At 38.1% G+C, this 27,311-nt stretch overlaps 1 protein-coding gene across 1 annotated transcript; it reads right to left on the bottom strand.

Annotated features, from left to right (window-relative positions):
- Positions 1-2,053: 2,053 nt before the first annotated feature.
- LOC112166405 (beta-glucosidase 13) lies at positions 2,054-7,989 on the bottom strand. The gene is made up of 12 exons (XM_024303247.2): positions 7,727-7,989; positions 7,360-7,429; positions 5,116-5,174; positions 4,953-5,028; positions 4,789-4,866; positions 4,594-4,681; positions 4,151-4,406; positions 3,566-3,902; positions 3,168-3,199; positions 2,945-3,047; positions 2,655-2,763; positions 2,054-2,429 (listed from the first exon to the last, which is right to left on the bottom strand). Exons 1-12 carry the CDS (start codon positions 7,916-7,918, stop codon positions 2,258-2,260), a joined length of 1,572 nt encoding a protein of 523 aa, XP_024159015.1. The 5' UTR covers positions 7,919-7,989; the 3' UTR covers positions 2,054-2,257.
- Positions 7,990-27,311: the final 19,322 nt, after the last annotated feature.

The following is a 27,311-nucleotide window of genomic DNA, read 5'->3' as shown; positions in this document are numbered from 1 at the left end:
ACGGGTAGGTAGGAAAGAAAGTGAGAAAAAGTTGTGTAAAAGGGAACAAAAATAATACACTGGGGTGTATGAGAAGTATTTTCCCAAATTTGGGGTGTATGAGCATTAACCCTTTTTTTTTTTTTTTTTAAATACTAGTTCGTATATGCATCTATTTTAGGAATATGGAGCCATGGACCATAAAAGTATGATTGGGTCCGGACCAAATACCCAATTTTAACTCAAGATAAGCTTCCCATTCACCCAATTTAAAATGAAAAGACAAATTTAACCTCAAAACTATCCAACTCTCAGACTCTCATTCCCGTCTCTCTCTCTCTCTCCTCCAAAATCCGATTCCGGTTGGTTGGTTTCGCCTCCGAATCTCCGATAGCCAAAGATCGAAAATGGAGCCACTTGCACAAGGACTTCGGCGTCCAGCACAACACCTCTCACCGGAGGCGTCCGGTTCCGATTCCGAAGAGAGAGAGAGATGTGTCGTCCGATTCCGATTCCAGCGACTAGGTCAAAGAATCCAACGATTTGGGCATGGGATCGCTAGTCTTGAGGCGGATTTGGTTCTTGAGATGGATAAGAGCTTTTCGACCTCTCTCTCTCCACCACGATACCCGCAGCGACTCTCACCGGAGCTCTAAATTCGGGTTGTCGCTAGAAAATGGATTGCACCGTATCAGCCCACTACCGTTTCAATTGTTCCTCCACCGTCAAAAAACTTAAACACAGCTTCTGAACCTCACCATATGGCAGCAAGCTTCCTAGCAAGTCAGATTTGCCAATCACCTTCGCCGTTGATGAAGTTCAAATGAAGGCGTGGTCGTGATGCTGCGTGAGTTAAGAAAATGGAGATCTGCCTCTAATAGTCCCTACTTTGTTTATTTGGCAATAGCTTTGAGGCAAAAACTTGGAGGTCATCGATCAAGTTATTCAATTAAGACCAAAAGGCACTGTAAGTGGTACAGAAAGCACAATTAGACTCAAAAGTTTTCTTCTACCTTTTTACATATGTTTTTGGATCTCTTTATGTACGCACCTTCTTTTTTTATTCGATGCCTTGGGTACCACATGGCTAAGACCCACTAGGTCGGCGTCTCATACCATATATATAGATTTGCTACCAAATAAATTCAAGGGGAAGTTTGTTTTATGTACGAATAGCATCATTTGGGTAGATTTTGTAGATTGGTGACTCACTGTATTACTGTTTAACTGTTGTAATCGTTTTGTTGATATTTTATTTGGGGGGTTAATAAAATGTTTATTGAAGGGCAATAATAAGATTATTGGGGGTCAATAATAAGATTACTCGGGGACAATAACATGTTTATTGGGGGGCAACAAAATTGGACGCTGGATTCCCGTCACCTGTCCGGTGGCCAGATTTCGGTGACCAGTTGCAAGAATCCGGCCACTGGAGTCCCGCAGCCGAAGTCTGGTAGCCGGCCACTGAAGTCCGGAGAAGTCTCCGATGACTCTCTCTCTCTCTAAGTGACAATGAGGGATAGGGTAAAATTGTCCTAAAAATAAAAAGAAAACAATAAAAAAAATACTTAAATTGGGTATTAGCGCAAAAGATATGTAAATTATTGAGTAAGTGGACAATCTCATAAGATGTTTAGGTAAATGAGGTTAGTGTTGCTCAAATTTAGGTAATTGGACATTTTCCCTTATTTATTAAATTTGATTCTAAAAGTACATAGATACACCTAGTAGTTGGTCAAGGGATATGATAGCCCAAAATTAGTAGTGAGGCCTATGAATCTAGTATTCACTTAGAATGGAATGATGTAGTTCCAGCTTTGCTTAGAGTTGTTCTAAGCTTTAAGCTTTGAACCACCACAGGTGGTCGAGTTGGTAAGAGCCTCCAGGTGTGGAACCCCCCACACTAGGGTTCGAATCCTGCCGACGCTTATTGGAGTTAAATCTCAATATATTCTTGGTAGCCAGGGGGGAGGAAGCGTTCTGACAAGATCCCCCGAGCACGGATTAGTCTCTGGGCCTAGGAAGCCTTTGAGGACACCGTGTGATTGACAAATAAAAAATAAATAAAAAACTTTAAGCTTTGATTGTAATCACATTGCCCAAAATTAATAAATCATGTCTCTCTTTACTCAAAAAAAGAGAGAAAGAGATATGATAGTCTGAACTCTCAACAATTCGTGAAACAAAAAGAGCCTTATACCTTCATGCAAACTAATTCATATCCATGAGAACATTCACGCATTTGAAACAAAAAGTACATATATATTTTGCTCATCTCTTAGTACTTTTTGAGGAAATTCTTGAACCATATTGCTGAGTGTTTAGGGTATCTTTTAAGCCCATCTTTATAATCGACATAGTTGATGCCAAATCGAACAGTGTAACCTAATGTCCATTCAAAGTTGTCCAATAATGACCATGCAAAGTATCCCTTCACATTAACACCATCTCTGCATAAAAGGAAAAATAAGATGTCAGATATGACCCCAACGATTCCTGATCCCTTCCTTAAAAGCTTTTTACATATTGGAATGCATCTACATTGTGGTTGGTAAAATTTAATGTTCTCATGGATATGAATTAGTTACGCAAACTAATTCATATCCATGAGAGCATTCATGCAGATGGCGTTAATCTCGCATAATAATATAACGAAAAAAAAAAAAAAATCTCACTTGATCGATTCTCGGAGGTAATAGAGATGGCGAAAGTGGTAGTCAATTCTTTGGTTGTCAGCAAGGGCTTTTTCAAGGGTCAACTTGTGATCGTTAAACTCATCAACGCCTGCAATGCAGGGGAAAATGTACGTTCACTTCAAGATACAAAAACAAGGTTTCCCAAGAGTGCTGAAAGCTCTAGCCTCTAGGTACAATACAATCCAGATGAAATCCAAAGAAGTATATACAGCCATGTACTCCTTATATATCAAGTACTAGCTCTGAAAGATGATGACTGAGAGGCTTACCATTCTCTGTGATGTAAATAAGTGGATTGTTATACTTTCTCTTTGTGTAGAGCAAAATATCCCTGATGCCTCTCGGATAAATATAGAGGCCCTCTGAGGCAGCCTGCAGCAGATCATGTCATCATATAATGAGTATCTGATCGTAATTAACTCTATTGCCATATACATGATACTCCAGGGGAAAATAATTGATTCAAAATGAAGTTCTTCATTTGATACAGACCTTTGGACCAATGGGGATTCCATTACGAAGGGCTGGAAATTAAGAGAAAAAATAGTTTAAGTATCCTAAGCATAATTTATCACCATCTTCCGATCACACATTATTCATCAATCTTACACAAAGATAAGTATTATAAAAAAATTACTAATTAAACCACATTTTCAGATATCATCTAAAAATTCACACCTTATGTATCAGTTGATAGTTGATGTGACAAATAAACCACCATGCATAATCTTTCATTTTATGATCACCGTTACTGCCATATAAAATGTTTTTCAGGTGGTATCTAAAATTTTTATGATATAAGTACGACATCTTTTTTTAAATATTTTTTAATGATAAATATAATGAGAAACTTGTAAATTAATAGATAGCTTTCAGTTTAGGAATTTTACGTGACATAGTCGCAAGAGAGTCTGTCATGTAGCTTGCATTGGCGACTTTCACTAGCTGGGGTGTGTCGGATACGTAGCTAGAAGTGTAATAGTTCAATCCGATAAAGTCAAACGACCCTTTCAGCAATTTGGATTGCTCTTTCTTGAACTTAGGCAATCGGTCTCCGACAAGAGATCTCATGCTCTTAGGATAGTCACCATTTGTCAAAGGGTCCATGTACCATCCAAATATAAAATCTAGGGCTCTAAATGCAGCAACTTGGTCGTGCTGTGCCGTAGAATTTGGTATCAACCATTCTGCCACCAGCGTGATCCCTATCAGTCCTTTTTGGGACTCCTGAAACCGGCCACAATAATTTTTTTCTATTATCAGTCACTGCCTGAACATATCATATAAATAAAATATGAGTGTGCGGAGACGAAAGAAAGAACAAACATGTTTGATGAAATGTCTTGAAGAACATGTTATAAACTAAGATGAGGTTGATGCATGCATAATTGCATAATGTGTAGGTTCAATTTTATTGAATGCATGCTTGTTAATGTAGAATCTAATTAAGAATATCTGGTCTTAGTGATGCAGACCTGATAATGTTTCTTATACATGTTAACTGCAGCTGCATGAGCAAGGAGTTGGTAATGTGTGACCAGATACGGCTCCGTCGCTGAATTCCCTCCAGTGCAGTTGGGGTTTATCCAAGTGGAACATCGTCCTGGTGCCAATGCCCCGAGTCCGTAACCAGCCACAGCGAGGGCAATTGGCTCATTGAATGTGATCCAGTGCTTCACCCGATCACCAAATTCCTTATAACAAAGTTCCGCATAGGCCTCAAAATGCTTCCTGCATATTATAGATAATGCCAATACTATGTAAAAATATTACCAGTCGTGTAAATCAAGCATGGATGACTGTGTCATACTCGGCACAAATAGGTATGGTTATAAGTTATAACTGTACATGTATTGTGAACGTGTTGTGTCTCACTCATATATATAACTACAACGTATAGCAAAGCTCATTAACTTACACAACATGGGGACTTAGGAAGCCGCCATGCTCGTCTTGCAGGGTTTGGGGAAGATCCCAGTGGAAGAGTGTCACAAAAGGCTTTATACCTGCATTCCATAATTAATTGTAAATTGATGTAATTTTTAAGTACCACTAATTTTGAGTGTAGTACGAATGTACGATCATGGCGAATAGATTAATTAAGAAGTTATACCATTGGCAAGGAGTTCATTGATAAGGTTGTTGTAGTATTCTATCCCTTCCTTGTTCACACCTCCACTTATTTTCCCCTCTAAAGTAAAACAGTCAAAGTGGGTAATCCAGTATGTACGTGATAATTTTAGTAAAGGCACTATACATGGAACCAATTAAACTTACTTGGTAGTACTCTAGACCATGAGATAGAAAATCTGTATACATCCAAACCCATTTCCTTCATAATCCCCACATCTTCCTATAATTTGCAATCCACATGTAAATATGTATATGTGCTTAGAAACTATGATGGTTGTGATTTATGATAAAGAATAATTTCTTTTACCTTATAGCGATGATATGAATCTATTGCAACATCTCCATTGCTACCATCTGTTATCTTACCTGCAATCAAACATGCATATATGTTTAAGAACATATAAAGAAAACAAAATGTCACAATTTATTGGGATCATCGCATCAAACTGGTCAATGAATGTGTTGAGAGTAAAGATTAATTTCTTCCTGAACAAGTTTCATCATTAGAATGTCATGTATCATAATCTTGGAAGTTCAGTTAGCTAGTAAGTTAGTTAAGAGATATTTATGTGACTACGCTGGTTATTTGACTTATTTTCATATAAATGGGATCACCAATGTAAGTTTTCTATTTTTCTTAAACTTGAAGTTTAATTAATCTTCCTCATCTTTTTTCTCTGTCACAAACTCATAGAGAACGTATTAATGCATTCGGTGGTTGTAAACACCTTCAATTCAGTCAATACAATGGAAGCCTTCTTATGAAAAGAAATCATTCCACCAAATTTTGTCAACAAAGACATGCGTCTCTTACGTCAGATTGTTCCATCTTTCAGCTAGAGTTCACTTGAACCTACTTTCTTGGGTCAGCATTTACATAACATGTTTGGGGTTCATAAGGTCCCTAAGGTAAATTAGAGATTATTTTGAATTCATTGTACTCCTCATATCACGTACTTAAATACCATGCTTTTGTACAGCGAAATGCTGAAATCTCCCACACCAACTCATGCTAGTGTTCTTATTGGCCAGTTGTACATACCAATTACGTGGTGGCACGACAGTTGTATCAAAAGCTAGCCTTTCTTAATTTTTTTTCTTCGATGATTAAAAAAAACAACAAGGCCACAAAGTAGCCCCTCTTACACAACCAATTCCAGACATATCTAAATACATTATTTTATTGATATATTATAGTGTTGTTACGTGTTGTCTGCTAAGTCCTAGTGTCAAAAGTCATTTTGGCTTCCTCAATTCAAGTCCAACATCTTCAATCCCAATAGATCGAATAGGGAGTCAAAATGACTCCCAAGTCAAAAACTAAGTTTTATAGAACGAAAGTCAAAATAGAGAAGAAGGGAGAGGAGGTGTGCTCTATGATTTATTGAAATTATGCTATGATTTTTGACTAAAGGGAGTTGGAGATACAAAATTTCAATGAATAATAATAACAGTAGAGGTGTCAAATTCATGAAATGACTATGACATTTGACAAAAGGGTTGTAGAATGTCATTATTATTTATCTAAAAGCAAAATTTCAATTATTATGGAAGAAATATATACATTCAAGGGGCCATATTGTGATCGCCATCATTAAAAACCGAAGCCAGTGAGAAAGAATACCACCAGAGTTACTGAATTCACTACTACATCATTAGAGGGTGAGAAAGAATACCACCATATTGGTCAACCAAGATGGTCATCCATTAAAATTAAAGGTTGGGAAATTGATATTAATTTATCAGAACGTCAGGTTAAAAATAGAAAAGAAAAAGAGTAGGTGCACCTACCTAAAGATCAAACACTGAGGAAAATGAAATTAGAGACAAACAACTACTAGATGTTCAAGGTACGTCGATGAATACTAGTGTCATACAGACAACTCCAACATATTCGTTAATTTCCCTATTCGTGTGCGGTTGATACTTTGTGGAGCTTCCGGACGGCTCTACTTTTATTATTGTTTTTTTTTTTTTAATGTTTGAAAATAATTTCCCCATGTTAGCTAGCGACAATCATTGATGATACCCACTTAATTAAGGGAAATTCTAGTGTAGTGGTGGGTATCTCATACCCACATTTACAAAAGTGAGAACAAATTTTGTTGTCAAAGTTGTAATTTGAGTCCTATTTTATGTAATCTTAGTTCTAATAATGGTAATTACACCTCTTACGATATTTTACAAGTTTTTGAACAAATTCGTTGTCAATGTTGTAATCTTAGTTCTAATAATAGTAATTACACCTCTTACGACATTTTTACAAACTTTTGAACAAATTCGTCGTCAATGTTGTAATTTTTGTTTAACTATATGTAAATAGTGTAAATAAATATGGTAATTTTTGTTCTCAATGTTGTAATTTTGGTTCAAATACTTGTAAATTTTTGTTCAAATAGTTGTAAATGAGGGTATCTCATACCCACCAGTACACTAACTTGTCTCATTAATTAAAACAATTTGGATCAGATTTGAGTTGACGAGAGCAGAAGAACAAATTGTTTAGAATGCATTGATCAAATAAATTAAAAACAAGTTGAAAGATTTAAACCTGGATATTTGTGGGTGAAAGTATCCCATATACTTGGTCCTCTACCACTTTCATTTGCAGCACCTTCATACTGAAATTGGTTCATGTACATAACATATCAGAACAATCATGTTTTCTTTTCCTTCTAAACATTGACAAGTGAGGAAAACTTAAAAGAGAAAATGAAACAAAAATAGAGGCAATGTGAAAGCCAAAAGAAGAACGTACAGTTCTATCGGCAATTAAATAGCCAAATCAGAACAAATGCAACCAAATGAATTCTTAACATGAAATGCTACAAAGATTTAGGTGCGTATAAATCAAAGAATGAGGAAAGCAAACCTCATCGAGGTTGCAAAATAAAACTAATGGAGGAATTATAAATTACCTGGTAAGCTGATGAAGCTGTGCCGAATACAAAACCAGCTGGAAAACTGGTCCGGTTGAGAAAAGCAGTTGCATAGCGATCGCTGCTCAGATCATCACTAGTACTACCTCTCACTAACGAGGCAAAAGGAATTACTATAAGGCTTATAGTAATAATATTAAGGAAAGAAGAGCCTCTGGAAATGGACACCATGATCGAAATCGATCAAGTAGATAGCAATGGATGTTTAGCTCTACTTGTGCAGCAGGCATTTATAGACGATGAGAGATAGAGTCAAAGATGATAAAGAAATAATGAAAACAAAAGGAAACGGACAGATGGGGAATTAATTAACCTTTTTCTTTTCTTGAAAATTAATTAACTAAGCTCGCACAAACTTGTAGTGCATACGAACAGAAAAAATTACTGTGGCTTTTTTTTTTTCCCTTCATTGTTGGGCGGTAATTACTGTGGTTTTGTGGTTAACTCACTTATACCGGCCAGCTGCAATGCAATGACCTGGTCGGACTACTCAAACAAAATTCATTAGGTGAAGGTGGAATCGTGGACGCCTGGACGGCTACTTAAGATTAATTGTGCGGGTCGCCGGGCGGCGGCAATGGGCCACACCGTGCAGAATATATTTATCTTAATTTGTTGAGAGTATGAAATTTTATATAGGAAAATAGGACCTTGCATATGAATATGTAAGAATTTGGGTCACTCCATTTATTATCAATTAATTTTGAATGTGAAGCTCATATTATGAAAATAATATTGCTATTAAATTTTGATTCTCTATTACAAAGTAGAGCAGAGCGGCATATTCTTTTTTGGTGGATTAAAAAAAGAAGAAGAGAAAATTAGATAAAAACCCAAAAAACAAAGCTCCTATTAAGAAAAACGCATCCCTATATTTTCTTTTAATCTACACCCAATTCACATAATTGAACATTCCTTATAGGTTTTAAATCTATAATTAACATTTTTCACATTTTTTAGTTTGACTTTTTTGCCCTTCTGATTGAATAAATAAAATATTCCTCAAATATAGCTGTTTACTATTTTTTGAATTTAAATATTTAGAATTTAATACAATCAATTTAATCCTTGATTTTTCTCTTATTTGAAACGATTAATTGCCTTAATTATCCTATATTTCTTCCTTTCCGATGTGATCTATATATTTGCTATTGTGTATCATCAGATTCTGTTATATTCCTATTATATAAATATTTCTCTTTCTCGACATGATTAAACATCCTCTCATTAAGGTATGTTATTTTGAATTACGAATATGATATATGTACCTATTTGAAAGAAAGTCTCTAACCCATAAGAAAATGATGAAATAAACCTCATGAATAGGTCGTTTGAAATCATCCTTTGAAATCATATGCAACTTTGTGAAATGTCTCCACCCAAAGAAAAAATGACGAATGAATTCACTAGCTTCTATATATATAGGAAGAAACATATCAAAAATTCATCATTATATGATAATAATAACATTAATGTAAACACCTAAAATTAAGTACTGATAAAAACCTAAAGTGAAGGTAATACCAACAATAACGTCAATCAAACTCCATAATATTTGCTAGATGATTTTGGCTATTAATCCTATTTAATAGGTGAATGGGGAATTTGATAATGGCAGCTTCAGTAATTCTTAACAACATTGAGTTTTATTATTTACCCTATTTAATAGGTTTTTTTATTTTGAATAAACCTAATTAATTGGTTTGAGTGTATATTAAAACACTCTTATGGATGGGTTTATTCTAAAATGGGTGTGTGAATTTGGGTGTAGAATCAAATTCCCAAAAAAAAAAACGTCATATTATCCTTCAAGAAGTTTTTGAGGTGTCCTCTACCTAAGCCACACACAAAGACATTTATATTATGTACTTTGGTGCGTTGCATCACCTTTATCAGTAACAATCGAACACAACATCGCTCTTACATAAAATCCCACAGAACCATTTAAAAGAGCTACTCGATGCCTCGGCATACATGTTAGAGTAAGAGAACGATATGAAACAGAGAAGGATTATTGGAACTGAATTACATTATCATTAATTGAAAGAAGCTCTGTATAAATAGAGCATACAAAACAAACTAAGCAAAAAATCTAGAACAACTACCCATGACTAACAACTCCTAAGTTCATGGGATTTCCCTAAAAACTTGGTAAACAAAACAAACTCCTAGTAGACTAGGACGTCTACTTATTCAAAGCTAATTCAAAACAGAAAACACTTAACAATTTCCCCCTTAAACTGATAGTCATCAAGACATCAGTTTAACTAAGAAACTCCAGCAAGTCAATCCACGTGCATCAGTAATATCACCAGCAACTTCTTTCAAAGAACACATACCAAGTAGTCCTCCCAGCCTCATAAATGAAGCAACCTTGAGAGGCTTTGTTAGGATATCAGCAATCTGATCTTCACTTTTACAATGAACCAACTCAATGATGCCATCCTTTGTCAAATCACGAAGGAAATGGTACCTTACATCAATGTGTTTGCTCCTGCCATGTAACACCAGATTCTTTGACAACTTGATGTTAGAACTATTATCACAATAAACTGCAGTAGCTTCCACTTGAGAAAAATTTAATTCTCCAAGCATTCTCCTTAACCATACTGCTTGACAAGCATATGATGCTCCGGCAATGAACTCGGCTTCAGTTGTTGACAAAGAGACAACTTGCTGCTTCTTTGATGACCAAGAAACAGCCCCACTACCCATCATAAACACATAACCGGAAGTACTCCTTCTATCATTTACATCCCCAGCATAATCACTATCAGTAAACCTAACAAGTTCTGACATTTCTCCCTTCTTATAAAAGATACCAAAATCAATTGTACCTTTCAAATAGCGTAACACCTCTTTTGCAGCGAGGATGTGTTGCTCAGTTGGATGCTCCATAAACTTGCTAATAAGGCTTACTGCAAACATTATATCAGGCCTTGTGGCTGTGAGGTACATTAGGCTACCAACAATCTGTTTGAAGAACGTGCTGTCAACCTTCTTGCTTTTAGGATTGTTAGCCAACTTAATTCCTAGTTCCGGATTTTTAGCCAACTTCAATCCTGGTTCTGCTGGGATTGCAACAGAATTGCAGTCCTTCATCTCAAACTTCTCCAACACCTCCAGTGCATACTTCTTTTGTGTAATGAAGATTCCAGCTGCTGATTGTACTACCTCGATGCCAAGGAAGTAATGCATCATTCCCAGGTCCGTAATATCAAACTCCCCCATCATAGACTTCTTAAAATCATGAAACATCAGCTCATCATTTCCGATGTAGATTAGATTATCTACATACAAGCAAACAATCAAGTACTTCCCTGCAGCTCCACATTTGATGTACAAAGTATGCTCATAAGGACACTTTTTGAACCCAGCTCCAACAAAGTAGGCATCTATACGGCTATACCAAACTCTAGATGCTTGTTTAAGCCCGTAAAGATCCTTTTTCAGCTTGTAGACTTTCTTCTCACTACCTTTTTGCACATAACTAGTGGGTTGATCAACATACACCTGCTCTTGCAACTCTCCATGCAAAAACGCAGATTTAACATCCAACTGATAGATAGGCCATGTATTTTGTGCTGCAACTGAGATCACCAACCTGATTGTGTCAAGCCTCACAACTGGAGCAAAAACTTCCCTATAATCAACACCATACTCTTGCTTGTATCCCATTGCTACCAACCGAGCTTTGTGCTTCTCCACTTCCCCCTTTTCATTCAACTTGGTCTTGAAGACCCATTTCACTCCTATAGTCTTCTGCCCCTTTGGAAGATCAGTAAGCTCCCAAGTGTAATTCTTCTCGATTGCTCTTATCTCCGCATCCATAGCATTCTGCCATTTCTTTTCTTTGACAGCATCCTCAAAAGTTAAAGGATCACAGTATGAAAATAAAATCAAATGAGCAAGTTGATCATCATCAGAAAATTCATCTCCACTTACATAATCAATCCTCCATGCAGATCTCTTCCTGTTTGTTCTTTGAGATTCTGAGCTTGGAGCTGCTACTTGAGCTTCATGTATTGGCTGCTCATTTGTCATCTCTTCGATAGGAGAGATTTGCAGTTGCACTCCTACTGTAGGAGGGATTTGTTGCTGCACTCCTAATTGTTCTTCATCAAAGCTCACAAGTATTTGCTTCTGTTAGGTGCTCTTGTCTGCCCAATTCCATGTACTCTCCTCATCAAAAACAACATCTCGGCTGATCACAATCTTCTTCGTGATAGGATTATACAATTTATAGGCTTTGGACTGCTCACTCACTCCAAGACATATGCATTTTTCACCCTTGTCATCAAGCTTCTTTCTTTTTTGATCTGGAATGTGAGCATAAGCAATGCAACCAAATATTTTGAAGTGATCAACAGCAGGTTTACCTCCATTCCATGCCTCTTGTGGAGTCTGTTGACACCCAAATTTCCACGAGTTCAAATTTAATAAGTGACACGTAAAGAAGAACAAGTCATCAACCTCGTAACCTAATTGGGCCTTCAAGCAAGCCCATTTCACGTCAAAAGGAAGCTCTCTATTTAGCAAGCGATACGAGAAGCCCAAATTCTCAAACGATTGACATGCATTTTTAAAGGAGCTAACACGCTTATTTACCATGCAATACGCGTAGACCCAAGCTACGTTTGGGGCTTATACGGAAGGGTGTGGTGTGGAAGGTAACGGATCCTGTGAGGCCCATTGTTACGATAAGGCCCATCGATAATTTTGGACTTGGGAACCAAAATTCATGCTTGATGGACCAAAATCTTAACAAGGGCTAGTAGAGAGATGAAAGCAAGCCCAACAAGACTTAGAGCCCACTAGAGTCATTCCCTACCCAAAGTCCACTACACTAGAACCCGTAGCCCAAAAAGACGTTGGAGTCGTCTTCCCCAAATCAGGAACGTTGTTCCATTAAGTTGTTGCTGAGATTACTACTCCATCCTTTTCTGGTAAGAACCCCAAGTCTATACAAAAGCTTCCCAACTCTCATCCTCCGAAATCCTGCCTCAATTTCCAATAATCCTTAGGTATTTGTGATCACAATTTACAATAGCACAAATCAAGGGATTATGATCTCTCAAAAATCACGGCAGCACGAAATCTGGGTTCCCCATCGCCGTCCTATACCTGCGCCACCGGTCTTTACCCACATGGCCAAAGCAAGCTTTCACTCTTTTGATTTCATGGGGAAAACAAAAGCTGAAGGTTTTAGAATGATCCCATCAAAACTAAGAATACCCTTTCAAAACCTCTGGTTCTTGGCGCAAATCCTGCCCGTCTATCACCGCTATAAAGGGCGAGTTCGTTGCCGTAGGAAACCAAGCCACAACAGCCCAGAAACATCAAGCAAGAGATCAAGCTTCGTCTCTGAATCCCTAGCCATCAATTCTTCCCAACCAACCTTAACCCAAAATCCAGAAATCATGTTACTGCTGGAATTCTCCCTCTCTGCTAAACTCTCATGCATCTAGCTCCCACACCATGCCCGCCTATAAGTCGTGTTCTTATAAAATCTAGTCTAATCGCTGCTGTTATCATCAAGCCAAATAGCTGCCGTTATCGTCAAGCCAAGTAGCTGCTGTTACATCAAGCTGGTCACAACAAAGTTGTTCTCAGGTCTAACCTTTGATCGATTTTGGGCCTAGTCTCGCTTAATCAAGAGGGTTTTGCTGCCGAAAGTCCAAAACACAAAAATCACCCTCACATTTTTGGCGACTTCACTGGGGACTAGGCTGTGATTCTAGCTGGTGGTTTCTTCCTCACTGCGACATATCTCAAGCTACAATATTCTAACAACAGTAGATCCCAATCTATCCCTTAGGCTCTGTTCATGGGATCGGGAACCATTGCCAGAAACAATTTTGCAAACACACACTTCCAGCTGATATAGTCAAGCAGAGAAGCAACATGTTAAAAGTGATGCAAACAAGCTTATTACTCAAAAAAAAAAAAAACTTTATTTTGTTCTCACTTTTAAAAAAAACTCGGATTTAGTTTTCTACTCTTTTACCTTCCTATGAACTCTGATTTACACCAGGAAGGAATGTTTTGATTTTCTCCTCAAAAGCCAAAATCTAGCTATTGAAAAAGAAATCACATTTTATCCTCTTCTTCTCATAGTCTGTACTACCTCTTTCCTAAAAATATGCATCTTTTTATCTCAAATCACGTCCTTACAAGGTTGAACCTTTTATCTCAAATCACTTCCAGCAGCTAATTTCTTCCTTGCTGAACATATATCAAGCTGATGTTTATCTTGACAATCAATACTAGGAGCAATTTATAAACACCATTCAAACATCACAACCATTAGTGCCACAAAACTCCCTCAATTTCACATCAATGCTCTATGCTTTTTGAAAAAAAAAAATCAAGCACTTGTTCCATAACAGGATGATAACTTGCTTCAAACCTTCCAAATCATGCTTTTGCTGTCACAACATTGCCAATACACAGTCAAGCATAAAGGCAAAATAGTCAAGCTTAATCAGAAAACATTTTTGTTTTCTTCACTTTTGAAAAATCCATATTCAGTTTCCTACTCTCTTACCTCTTGTGAACTTTTGATATACACCAATAAAAATATATTAGTACAAGAGTGGTTTATTTTCTCCAAGAGCCAAGAATTGGGTATTAAAGAAAAATTAATTACATCTTTTCATGTTCCTCTCATGGAACTAGGCTGTGACTCGTGCAAACTCCATCTTCCAATTGCAACCTCCCTATCAAATTCACAATGTTCAGAAGCTGTGACTTTGATTAAGAAGCAAAACTTCTATTTAAACTATACACAAAAGACAAGCAGAGTCCTCTTGGTGTCAAACGGAGAGAACATCCAATCATGCTAAGATGCCATGCTAAACCCCCATTCATGTCAATATGCCTGGGGCAGATAGTTGCTGCTGTAACTTGTGTCAACTAATGAAGTTGACATTTCATCTTCAATGGAATACCGATCCAACCTGAGGCAAGACCATAAACTAGTTACAAAGGAGATTCTAAAAAGCTGGAAAAGGCATTCATGATGCAATTATAATATATATATATATATATATATATATTTGACAAACAATTATTCAAGTATGCCCCAAGCCTTCAGATGCTATAGTTACTCAAGCAAACAGGCACACTCCTAAGATCAATCTTCAATCCATCATTGTTACAACACAAGCAGGTTGCATGCATTTTTTGTAATCAAGCACTCAACACCATTAGCTTCATTAGGTAAAGAGCTTCTCTGTACAAAAACCAAAGTGCACTAAACCAAATTCCAAAATTTCCATCATTAGGAACTATTTACCCTTTCTTGTTATGTAGTCAGCATTAACATAAAAGCTCCCCAATAATCATGCTGACGTACCCATCCCCATTTTTACCTATCCATGCTTATCTTTTCTTCCTATGAACATCAAAGATCCACATGCTAGACATCTTGATAACTACTACTGAGATCTTGCCAGCCTTAGTATTAGAATCTTTTATTATTGTGCATATGTTAATAGAAGGCTACACATTGATCACAGAGCAAAACAATCACAGCAACAAACCAACATGTAAGGAAAATATATCGTCCTAAACTAGGTCCTCATTCCATATAAATTCACTTTCTAAAGCCATATCCTTAACTAGGCATTACTTCACCGATGAGTTAGAACTAAGTTTCATCTTTATTATCACCGTTTTCCTAAATCAACTAAAAGCTCACAATTAGAAGTATCCTTTTCGAGGAAGCTAACAAGCCAACAAGCAAAAACTCATGCCATTGTTAAAGATGGTTGTGTTCCATTTAAATTAGTAGTCATGCTTAAGAATGTTTGAAAGAGCCGTCATTACCAAATCACATATCCAAGGCTGAAGATTCTCAAATTCTCTAAGCAAACAATCATATCATTCTCATGCCAATTCAAATGACTTGATAATGACAAAGCAAGCAAGCTTCTTTTGGAGGGACTAATACGAACCAAAGAAAGTTAGCATCTGCACTATACATTCTTACCTGGGGGCTGAGCTGCTGGAATTTACTGCCGGGAATGAAGCTTTGTTTTCCAGTTTTCAATTATTGATGCTCCTATAAAAGAAAACCAAAAGAAGTGTGTCATGGTCATTCAATCAACAACTCAGCTGCTATAGAAACAAAGTGATCGAGATGTGAAATTGAAGGTACTTCTTCAAAGTAAAGCCAAGCCAAGTTAGTTGAGACCCCATGCCAAATATTGGATCAACCTTCATAAGAATCATAAGGGTATGCAAAGAATATTCAATCATGCCAAAGCCAAGCAAAGAAAGGGGTCATCGATAGACAAAAAAAAAGAGTTACGAAGAGCTAATAAAACACCTGAGTCATCTATTCATGCTCTTTCCTGAGAAATACTGTCTCAAGCCATGCCTATGTCAAATATCAAGTTAGCTTACAGAAATATGAGCTGCTGTGAATTTTCTTTAAACCCAAAACCATAGTCAAACACACAAATCTTAGTAAACCTACTCTAACACCTGATCTCCTAGCCATGTTATTGCATCACCGTGCATTCTTTCAAACTAGTAGATTTCATAGCCAAAATTTGAGCTGCTGTTAACATTCCCTTAGCTACTGCTAGTAATTCAGTACTATACATAACACCAAGATTTTCCATTAAGCCTAAAACCATGTACCAAGAGCTAGTCAATCTATACATGCTCTTTTAAGAGAATCCCTCTCTCAAGCCATGTCTCTACCAAATATGAAACCAGCTTATAGAGTTATAGTGGAATAATCATGTATTTAATAAGCAATGAAGCCAAGCAACATGCAAAGCAGCAGCTATCAAATTTCAAGACTGTATTGCCCATATCACAGTATGCTTTTTCCAACCACCAATTGAGTGCTACAACTACCCTTCTCATTTTTGAAGAACCTAAACCAATTTGAACTTATTCCTAAGCCTCCATATTTCAAAATAGCATCTCAAATCTTATGCAAAGACACTTGGGGGCTGAGTAATTAAGACCTTGCTCATGGTTACTATAGTTACTGCTGTGATTAAGGTTGTTACATGATGTTTTCTATCTCTTCCATTGCCAAAGTGAAGCTCCTATCAGCAAATGCTCCATATTCAGATCAAGGCATGGCAATCTCATCCAAAAAGAGAAAATTCTGATAGGAAAAAGAATATTTGAAGAAGTCACAGTAAATGTAGGCCTCATTACTCCAAAATACCTTCAAGCCTCCCTTCTATACCACAGTGATCAAGGTCCTCATTGGCCAAGCGAAGCTAAAGTTTACAAATGCAATCAAGATATTCAAAAAAAAAAAAAAAACAATCAAAGACAATACATGCATATATAAATTCAGGAATCGTCACATTCTATGATTTCAATATCAGGCTCATACCTACTCTTAACTCAAATTCATGCCAATTCCGTGCTAATTCCAAGCTTTTGCTCATCCACCCCAAACTTTTGATCCTCATATTCATGCATCAAGCTGATCCCATCTGAAAGCCAAAAAAAAAAGAATGGGATTGATTTGATCTCATTTGTATAGAGGGATTCAAATCAAATAAATTCCTTTATGAAAACTCATGCCTATTACATTTTCAAGCATAGTTATCACAAGCTCAATCAAAATAAACCCAAGCCAAGCAATGGGGACTTATTCCACAACGAAAAAGCTAATCAAGCAAGTCTAAACCATCATGCCAAAGCAATCTGAACCAAACATCATGCAACTCAAGCAACGCCTAAAGAAATTTAAGCACTCCGAACTGCTTAAGTGCTTTAACAAAGAGAAAAGTTAAAAAAAAAAATTCATTGCCGGAACCAAGCCAAGACTACATACATTCATGATCAAGTTGTTGCTAAACCATGCAAGTCACCACTCACCACCATGCTAAAATGAGCTCAGAAAAAAAGGCATCATATCCAAGCGATTCAAATATTCCAAGCTATTTCGTTGCCTTAACAACATGCAAAAAGAAAAGAGAGAGGAGATCCATTCTGTTGCAGTTAATAACAAAGCATTCAATGATTCTAGGCATTGCAACATGCTCGATAAGATGCTATAAATTCCATGAAGCATTTTCATATGTAATAAATCCTCTAAAATATCAAGCCACAAGCTCTGCCATCAACAAGTAGCAGACCCATTTTACTGCTGGGAATAAAGCCAACGTTCAAATACACACGTGAGAAACTGAAGCTTTAGCATGCTAATCCAATTTAACTACAGAAGAAAGTCAATCAAATTCAGGGAAATTGAGCAAGCAAAGTATTCAATCAAATTCAAGATTCAAGCTTCCATATGCTATTGATTTTAGACAATCAAGTATATCTATTATCAAAACCAAACACTGCACCATCTTCCCTTCAGTATCCCAATCCACCTCCTTTACTAAATTCTATCCATTATCAAAATCAAACATCTAGTGTCCTTCCCCTTCATTTTTGAAGAAAATAAACACTTCTAACCATTTTTCATTAGACGTTGTCTTTATGTCCTCTAAGCCAAAACAACTCACCATCATAATCAACCAAGCATACACACAAGTTATTGAAACTTGTACTAAAGCAATTCCAGCAGAAGTTCATACAGTAGTTGCAATTCCAGCAGAAGTTCATACAGTAGCTGCAATTCCAGCAGAAGTTCATACAGTAGCTGCAATTCCTACTAGATCCTAGTTCAACAAGTCCAAGCCATCAATTAGTCGACGAGTAATCAATGGACATGAGAGTATAGCCGGAATGTGCTAGCTATATCAAATAAAGACCTAAGCTTGAATCTCTGTTACATAGCTCAATCAAAAATCACAACCTAGAGAGCAAACATGACAGCTCTTATGCATATCTATGGTATTGTGTCACTGCCGTGCTACATGCAAAATATTGGTTTTGCTGGGAGTAAGGTATACTGGGGGCTTGGTGAAAGATGATTCATGAGCACAATCATTGCTGTATGATTCATCATTACCACTACATGCTAAGTAATCCTTGCAAAGCACTACCAAGCTACAAAAGACCACTTCTCTGCTCATTCAAGGTATTAGGACTTAAAAAAAAAAAAAAAAAAGAGTCAAAGTTCCTATGATGTTTGAACTATTAAAAGTACATTTACACAATGCCAAGCTCGTGCTCATCACAAGCTCATGCCAAGCACATGCTCACGTCAATGCTCATGTCAAATTGTCAATGCTCATGCCAAGCACATGCTCATGTCAATGCTCATGCCAAGCTCATGCTTATGCCAAACTCATGCTTATGCCAAACTCATGCTCATGCCAAGCTCATGCTCAAGCAAAGCAGATCCACGACCAAGAGGAATACGCCAAGCCCTTAAACAAGTTCATGCTAGGCAAAAAAAAAAAAAATACTCCAAGCAAATAACCGAAATCATGGAAAAAGGTCTGTCTCAATCCAACCTTGCTTTCTTTGACCTCTATTTTGTCACACATGCATTATCTTATCTGAGTACTTGCTTCGTTTATTCGTTCACACTATTTAGTACTCATGATTTTCCAAAAAACACACTTTATTTCTTTTTCTTTCTCACGAATATTACTCCTGCTACTGTTCCCAGCAGCAAGTCATCTCTCTCATCTTTCAATTATCAGGTCATACGTTTCCTTCTATTCTTTTCATCACTCTTATTTCATTTTTCACACAATGTTGCAGACATTTTATCACCATTCTGAACATAAAAGTCATGCTTCCTGCATTATATGACACACATAACTAATACAAACGTCATCAATTTATATGTTACATATCATCTAGTTTTCACTTCTGTTAATTATTTGATTACGTGATTTCCTTACTTTGTTCCACGACTTAGCAAATAAGCGCAACACTTTGACTCTTCAGCTATAGTAACCAAGCATTGATTTCAAATCACCAAGCATCTCATTCCTTTCAAATACTCATTTGTTATTTAGCAAACATAATTATGCATACCACCACCACTTGATGCCTATATGCATTAAACTAATACACACACAACACATGCCTTATTAATTTCAGCATATTAACCTATTTAACTATCTAATCTCCATGTCATTACTCATTTAACTACTCTTCCAAAGGCACATCGATATGATGAACATGCATGAAAGTATTTTCAACACATGGCAACAAGCAAATAAAAGGCTAAGGGCTCCAATTCAAAAGCACATCATCACGCCAATGCAAAAAAAAAAAAAAAAAAAAAAAGAAGCTAAGGGAGGCCAAGCCATTGAATCACAGCACGCTATTCACAAGCAATCAAGTTGAACCAGTTAACTATTACATGCCAAGCAAGAAACCGAGCAAAATTAAAACCTTAAAACCAACATGGTCAATCCCAGCTAACAGGCGCAATTTACATGATGAACTAAACTATATGATACCAAGCTACATCATGTTCCATTGCAATCACAGCAGTAAAACTCCACGCATAATGCAAAAAGAAGAAGAGGGAATCCAGGCCACTCCATGCTCAACCAACTCATAATCACACGCCAAGCAAAGGGCTAAGCTAAAATTGTAACTATTGAATCCACATAGCCCAACCAAGCTAATAAACACATCTTACATGATGAACCAAGCAAAGAAACAACAAGCTCCATCATGTTTAATCGCAATCACAGCAATAAAAAAAAAAATAATAATAAAAAAAAAGAACTCCACGCATAAAGCAAAAGATCGAGCCATTCATACTGAATTAATCTATTATTACACATCAGGCAGAGAACTAATCAAAAACCAAGACTTTTGAGTGCATATAGCAAGGCCAAGCCAAGAAAAAACACAATTTACATAGCCAACGATACTTTGGTGTACCAACCCCATTGTTGTCACGACAATAAAAGAAGAAAAGCAAATCGGGATGTGTTATGAGATTAGGGAATGAGAAGAAAATACTCATGGGCTATGTACCTTTCAAAACACATGATAGCAAATCAATCACCGCAGCAAAATTGATTACAGCAGCAGGCCAATCACGACAAGGGATCAGTATAGCTGAAACGATGAGCAGTTATGGCAGTAGAACTGATAACCCGAGAGAGCATAGCACGCGATATGCAATGAATCAGTCACGGCAACAAATCAAATAGCTGAAGCGACAATCAAATACAGAAGTAGAACTGGTAACCAGCACTCGATATGCAACGAATCATATAGCTAACGCAATAATCAATTACAGCGGATACAGAATCAAAAAAGAAGAAGGGGAAGACAGAGATAATAGAGGACGGAGATGATTACCTCAGGCAAAAGAGAAAGCAATTTGACAAGCCTACCGAGCACGGAAGAAGTCGCGAATCGGCCCTGCAACTAACCCGATGTAAGAGCGTGAGAATAGGGACATTCAAGCCAAAGAAATTTGATTTCTCTCCTCAAAACGAGAGTCTGACACTTGAGAAGGAAGATGTCTCGAGCAAATCAAAATATGGAAGAAGAAAAAGAGAAAAGAAAAGGACTTTACACGCCAATGCCATTTTCCTAGAAGGAAAGTGATTGAAAAGTGGGACTCCTCTCTTCTAATTAGGAGTCCAATGATGACGAGAATCTGTTGTCACGCGGGAGGCTTGATAAATCATCTCAGTAAGATGCCCAGGCCGATGCAACTTCTAAAAAAAAAAAAAAAAAAAAAAAAAAGGAGCGGTTATGTATAATCACGCGGTAAGTCTCCGGATTCTTTGATTATGTAGCCCGTAACACGGTCACACGACCTACATAATCAAGGGGGCTAATGTTGACACCCAAATTTCCACGAGTTCAAATTTAATAAGTGACACGTGAAGAAGAACAAGTCATCAACCTCGTAACCTAATTGGGCCTTCAAGCAAGCCCATTTCATGTCAAAAGGAAGCTCTCTATTTAGCAAGCGATACGAGAAGCCCAAATTCTCAAACGATTGACATGCATTTTTAAAGGAGCTAACACGCTTATTTACCATGCAATACGCGTAGACCCAAGCTACGTTTGGGGCTTATACGGAAGGGTGTGGTGTGGAAGGTAACGGATCCTGTGAGGCCCATTGTTACGATAAGGCCCATCGATAATTTTGGACTTGGGAACCAAAATTCATGCTTGATGGACCAAAATCTTAACAAGGGCTAGTAGAGAGATGAAAGCAAGCCCAACAAGACTTAGAGCCCACTAGAGTCATTCCCTACCCAAAGTCCACTACACTAGAACCCGTAGCCCAAAAAGACGTTGGAGTCGTCTTCCCCAAATCAGGAACGTTGTTCCATTAAGTTGTTGCTGAGATTACTACTCCATCCTTTTCTGGTAAGAACCCCAAGTCTATACAAAAGCTTCCCAACTCTCATCCTCCGAAATCCTGCCTCAATTTCCAATAATCCTTAGGTATTTGTGATCACAATTTACAATAGCACAAATCAAGGGATTATGATCTCTCAAAAATCACGGCAGCACGAAATCTGGGATCCCCATCGCCGTCCTATACCTGCGCCACCGGTCTTTACCCACATGGCCAAAGCAAGCTTTCACTCTTTTGATTTCATGGGGAAAACAAAAGCTGAAGGTTTTAGAATGATCCCATCAAAACTAAGAATACCCTTTCAAAACCTCTGGTTCTTGGCGCAAATCCTGCCCGTCTATCACCGCTATAAAGGGCGAGTTCGTTGCCGTAGGAAACCAAGCCATAACAGCCCAGAAACATCAAGCAAGAGATCAAGCTTCGTCTCTGAATCCCTAGCCATCAATTCTTCCCAACCAACCTTAACCCAAAATCCAGAAATCATGTTACTGCTGGAATTCTCCTTCTCTGCTAAACTCTCATGCATCTAGCTCCCACACCATGCCCGCCTATAAGTCGTGTTCTTATGAAATCTAGTCTAATCGCTGCTGTTATCATCAAGCCAAATAGCTGCCGTTATCGTCAAGCCAAGTAGCTGCTGTTACATCAAGCTGGTCACAACAAAGTTGTTCTCAGGTCTAACCTTTGATCGATTTTGGGCCTAGTCTCGCTTAATCAAGAGGGTTTTGCTGCCGAAAGTCCAAAACACAAAAATCACCCTCACAGAGTCATATTTTGAATAGCAAATGTAGGGCTTCGATCTGTTCAATATATGAATGCTCCAATTTACTGCCTCCGGCCAAAAAGACTTCCCAATTCCTCCTCTTGCAAGCATGCATGCTTCGTACCATATTTACAATAGTACGATTCTTCCCTTCACATACACCATTTTGCTGTGGTGTATAGGCTGTAGTAAGTTGCTTCAGAATTCCATGCAAAGCACAAAAACTCACAAACTCCTGTGAGTTGTACTCACCACCATGATCAGTCCTCAAGATCTTAATAGGTCTGCCAACCTCCTTCTCAACTAGAACTTTAAAGCTTCTAAATGTAGCAAGAGCTTCTGATTTTTCTAACAGAAAATAAACCCATGTTTTCCGGCTATAATCATTAACAAAATAAATAAAGTACTTCTTTTTACCATTAGATTCTGGAGAGATGGGTCCACATGTGTCAGAATGAACTAGCTCAAGTGGTGCACGAGTTCTCCAAGCTTTTCCTTTTGGGAATGACTCACGATGCTGCTTGCCAACATAACAATCTTCACATACTTTGTTGGAGGGAGGACAAATTTAAGGAAGACCAGTAACCATCTTCTTTTGATATAGTGTCTGCAATCCATTAAAATTCAAATGACCATAGTGAAAATGCCATAGCCATGTTGAATCTTTTATCTCGGTCAAATGGCATGAATGAGCACTCTTGATTCGCAGCGGAAATAGTCTGTTTGGTGTCATCTTTACATGAGCAATTAGACCTCTTTGAGGATCATAAACTTCACAAGCACCTTCCCTGATTGTAGACACATATCCCTTCTCTTGAAGCTGACCAATACTCAACAGGTTACTCTTCAAATCAGGAACATAGAACACATTGGAGATTGTTTCAATATGATAAGCTTTAGTTCTAATTTGAATATCACCCTTGCCTATAACATTCACAGTAGAATTATCACCAAACCTTACAATAGTGCGAAATGCTTCATCCAAAACAGAGAAGGATGACTTACTACCGCACATGTGATTGCTACACCTGGAGTCTAAGTACCATGTGTTTGCTTCAGGCTCCTCCTTCACATGCAATGCCATCAGAAGTGTCTCTTCTTCCTCTTCCTTTTTCTCTGCAAAATTGGACTGCTCCCTATTCTTTTGCTTGTCTTTGTGAAGCTTCACATGACACTCCGAACGAAAGTGACCGAGCCCATGACATCTGAAGCATTTAACTTTGGACTTATCAAAATGCCCCCTGCCTCTACCTTGGGAATTTGAGGACTGATGATCGTAGGAGTGAAGACCATGTTTGTTCTTATCGTAGGATTGAAGATCATGTCGGGTCCTACTGCCACTGCCATCTCGAAAGCCTTTGCCTCTACCTCTCCAAGTCCCACGACCTCTTCCTCTTGTTGAAAAACTACCATTTGTTGCTACTTTCAAGGCTGCTTGCTCCTCTCCATTATTTTGATTGAGTTTTTGCTCATGTTCGAGCAGCAAACTCTGCAGCTCATCCACTGATAACTGATCAATGTCTTTGGATTCTTCAATGGAGCAGACTATGTAGTTGAACTTGTCAGTCAAGGAGCGAAGTATCTTCTCCACCACAGTAACATCTTGCATCTGTTCACCATGGGTTCGCATCCTATTTGCCACTAACATAAATCTTGAGAAATAATCTGAAACAGACTCACCAATCTTCATCTCAAGGGTCTCAAACTCTCGGCGTAGTGCTTGAAGCTGAGAGCGTTTCACTCTTGCATTGCCTTCATACTTCTTTTTCAGCGAGTCCCATATCTGCTTTGTTGTGTCCTTTTGGAGAATGGTCTCCAAAATTGCGGTCAATTGCCTGAAAGAGGTAATTCTTTACCTTGAGATCTTTCAGCTTCAATTCATCCAATGTCCTTCTCTGTGCAGCCGTCATCCCCTCTCCAGTGGCAGGCTCAGTAAAGCCTGTCTCAATGAGGCTCCAATACTCCTTCGACCTCAGGAAGTTCTCCATTAGCAAGCTCCAATGGTCATAGTGACCATCAAAGCGTGGTATTGAAGGCTGCACGTAGTTGTTCTCTATTGCCATAACCCTTGCTGCTGCAAGACACACAAAGTTGTTGCTTTTCACCTCAGGCCCAGTGGGGGCTCTGATACCAGATTGTTAGAGTAAGAGAACGATATGAAACAAAGAACGATTATTGGAACTGAATTACATTATCATTGATTGAAAGAAACTCTATATAAATAGAGCGTACAAAACAAACTAAGCAAAAAATATGGAACAACTACCCATGACTAACAACTCCTAAGTTCATGGGATTTCCCTAAAGACTTGGTAAACAAAACAAACTCCTAGTAGACTAGGACGTTTACTTATTCAAAGCTAATTCAAAACAGAAAACACTTAACAATACATACATTTTATCCCGTCATATTATAGATGTATGGACGTACACGTATGCTTTGTCCCATGCCATACTTCTTTAATAAAGGTCAGGACCGATATAATATGGGAAAAGTACTATGCACATGCATCAATTAAGAGACGGTGAAAGATAGTATTATGTACATTCCCCTTTTTTCTTTTGACGATGTGGTGTTAATTCAATGGTTAGAGTACCCACTACTTAGGATTCAGATCCTGGGTTCAAGTCACCATAGAGGTAGAAGTGAAATCCTTTGATCCTCTTTAAAGAAAAGAAGAAAAAAAAATGTATATGATATAAAGACATTGCAATAAGACACATGCATCACGAGAATAACATAAGAAAATTATCAGGAAGGTTGTTAAAAGTTTGTAATTAATTTAACAAAATAATGAAAAGTGAGTTGTAGATGAAAGGAAAGAGGGGGGAAATGAATCGCTTAGTAGTATGGAAGAAGTCAAGAAACTAGGGGTGGGCGTCCGGACCCGAAAAATCGAAAACCCGACCCGAAAAACCGAAAAAAGCCCGATTCGGTTCGGTTTTGACTTTGAAAATATCGGTTCGGTCTCGGACCCGACCCGAATATATTTTCTCGGTTCGATCTCGGGCCTCAAATATGTAGAGACCGAAAGCCCGATTCAGCCCGATTTTCCTCCATTTTGATGATCTCAGCCTCTGTCTCTCTCAACAACATCTCAGCCAGTCAGCCCTTGTTCTTCCCCGATTTCTGAAAACCCAGCCCCATTATCAACGATTCAACCCCAGACGGCAGACCAGTTAACAATTTTGGCTCAGTATCTCCAACACCTGCGACACCAATCTCTGCTTCAGCCGAATGATCATTTCCTCATGGCTATGGCTATCACCACCGCCACTATCACTAACTGCACCCTCCACGGGCTCAACTTCCAACTCGATCAACCGCGGCTTCTCTGTCGCTAGCTCCTCCTGTGTGGCTCCCAGAAGGAACTCGTATTGGACGTGGGCATGGGTGCAAAGCCTGAAACTCATGTCAAATAATAGTTAGATACAATCGGCAGCAGCGGCGGCGGTATCCAATCGGCAGCAAAATAGTTAGATCCAAAGATCTGGGCACCTCGTCACCCAAGTCCTCCGGGTCAACCCAGCCCAATCCTCACTCCTCCTAACCCTGAACCCCTCTTCACTCTCCCCTCCATCCAACGTGCCACCGACGAACTGCATAATGGGTATTGAGGAGGAAGGAAAAAAAAAAATCTTTATATATGAATAGAACTGCAGAAGAGGAAGAATAAGAAATGTCGAAGAAGAATAGAACAGAAAGAGGGAGGAAGGGAAAAAAAGAAAAAAAAAAAGAATATATGAATAGAAGTATAGAACTGCAGAAGAAGAAGAAAGCGTTGAAGAAGACCAGAAAAGAAAGAGAGGGTAGAAAGTAAACGAAGGCAGAGACTTTTGTTTTGTTTTATTTCTACCCCTTAGGACAAATAAATATAAATGTGGAACATAATATTACCAAAGCGTCTTATGCTCCAGCGGTGGGTAGTGAGGATTTGGTGCAAGAGGTCGGGGGTTCGAACCTCGCCTTTTACTGGATTTTTGTGTATTTTGCATATTGGGCCCGAAAAGCCCGAAGACCGAACCGACCCGTTTGGGATCGGTCTCTGTCGGTTTTCATTTTCAAAAAAGCCCGAACTAGCCCGAACCGATTGTTTCGGGCTCGGTCTCGGTTTTACCAAATTTCAGGCACAGCCCGACCCGAGCCCAGGCCTACAAGAAACTACTTTCCCTCATATTCTCTCTTCCTTCTAGAAAGTATTAATTCTTTTCATTTGCATCCCATGCACAAAAAATGATTGAGTTTTCTTTTCCACTACTCCAATTCTATGAACTAAATGAGACCAAAAAGTTAGATTCTCAGTTGCTTTCAGCTAAACAAAAGACAATTCTTAAGCAACAAACACGTTCCCCCAAGAGAAGGAAAACAAAATTGTGTGCTTAAGTTTCTGCATCTTGAGAAATTATGTTGAAAAATTGAGCTTGAATCGATCGATTGCAAAGTAAGTTACGAGCCAAATGATCGGTGGACTTGATTTTTGGTACAAGCCAGCAAATACAGTGATTTTAGCTTGCACGAAACTACCTTTAATTTAGTGGATTTAAAGAGACCGTACATATACACACTG

Source organism: Rosa chinensis, chromosome 5 (assembly GCF_002994745.2).
Source record: "Rosa chinensis cultivar Old Blush chromosome 5, RchiOBHm-V2, whole genome shotgun sequence".
NCBI lineage: Eukaryota > Viridiplantae > Streptophyta > Magnoliopsida > Rosales > Rosaceae > Rosa > Rosa chinensis.
Note: the sequence above shows the minus strand (reverse complement) of the source record. Positions and strands in the feature narration are given on the sequence as shown.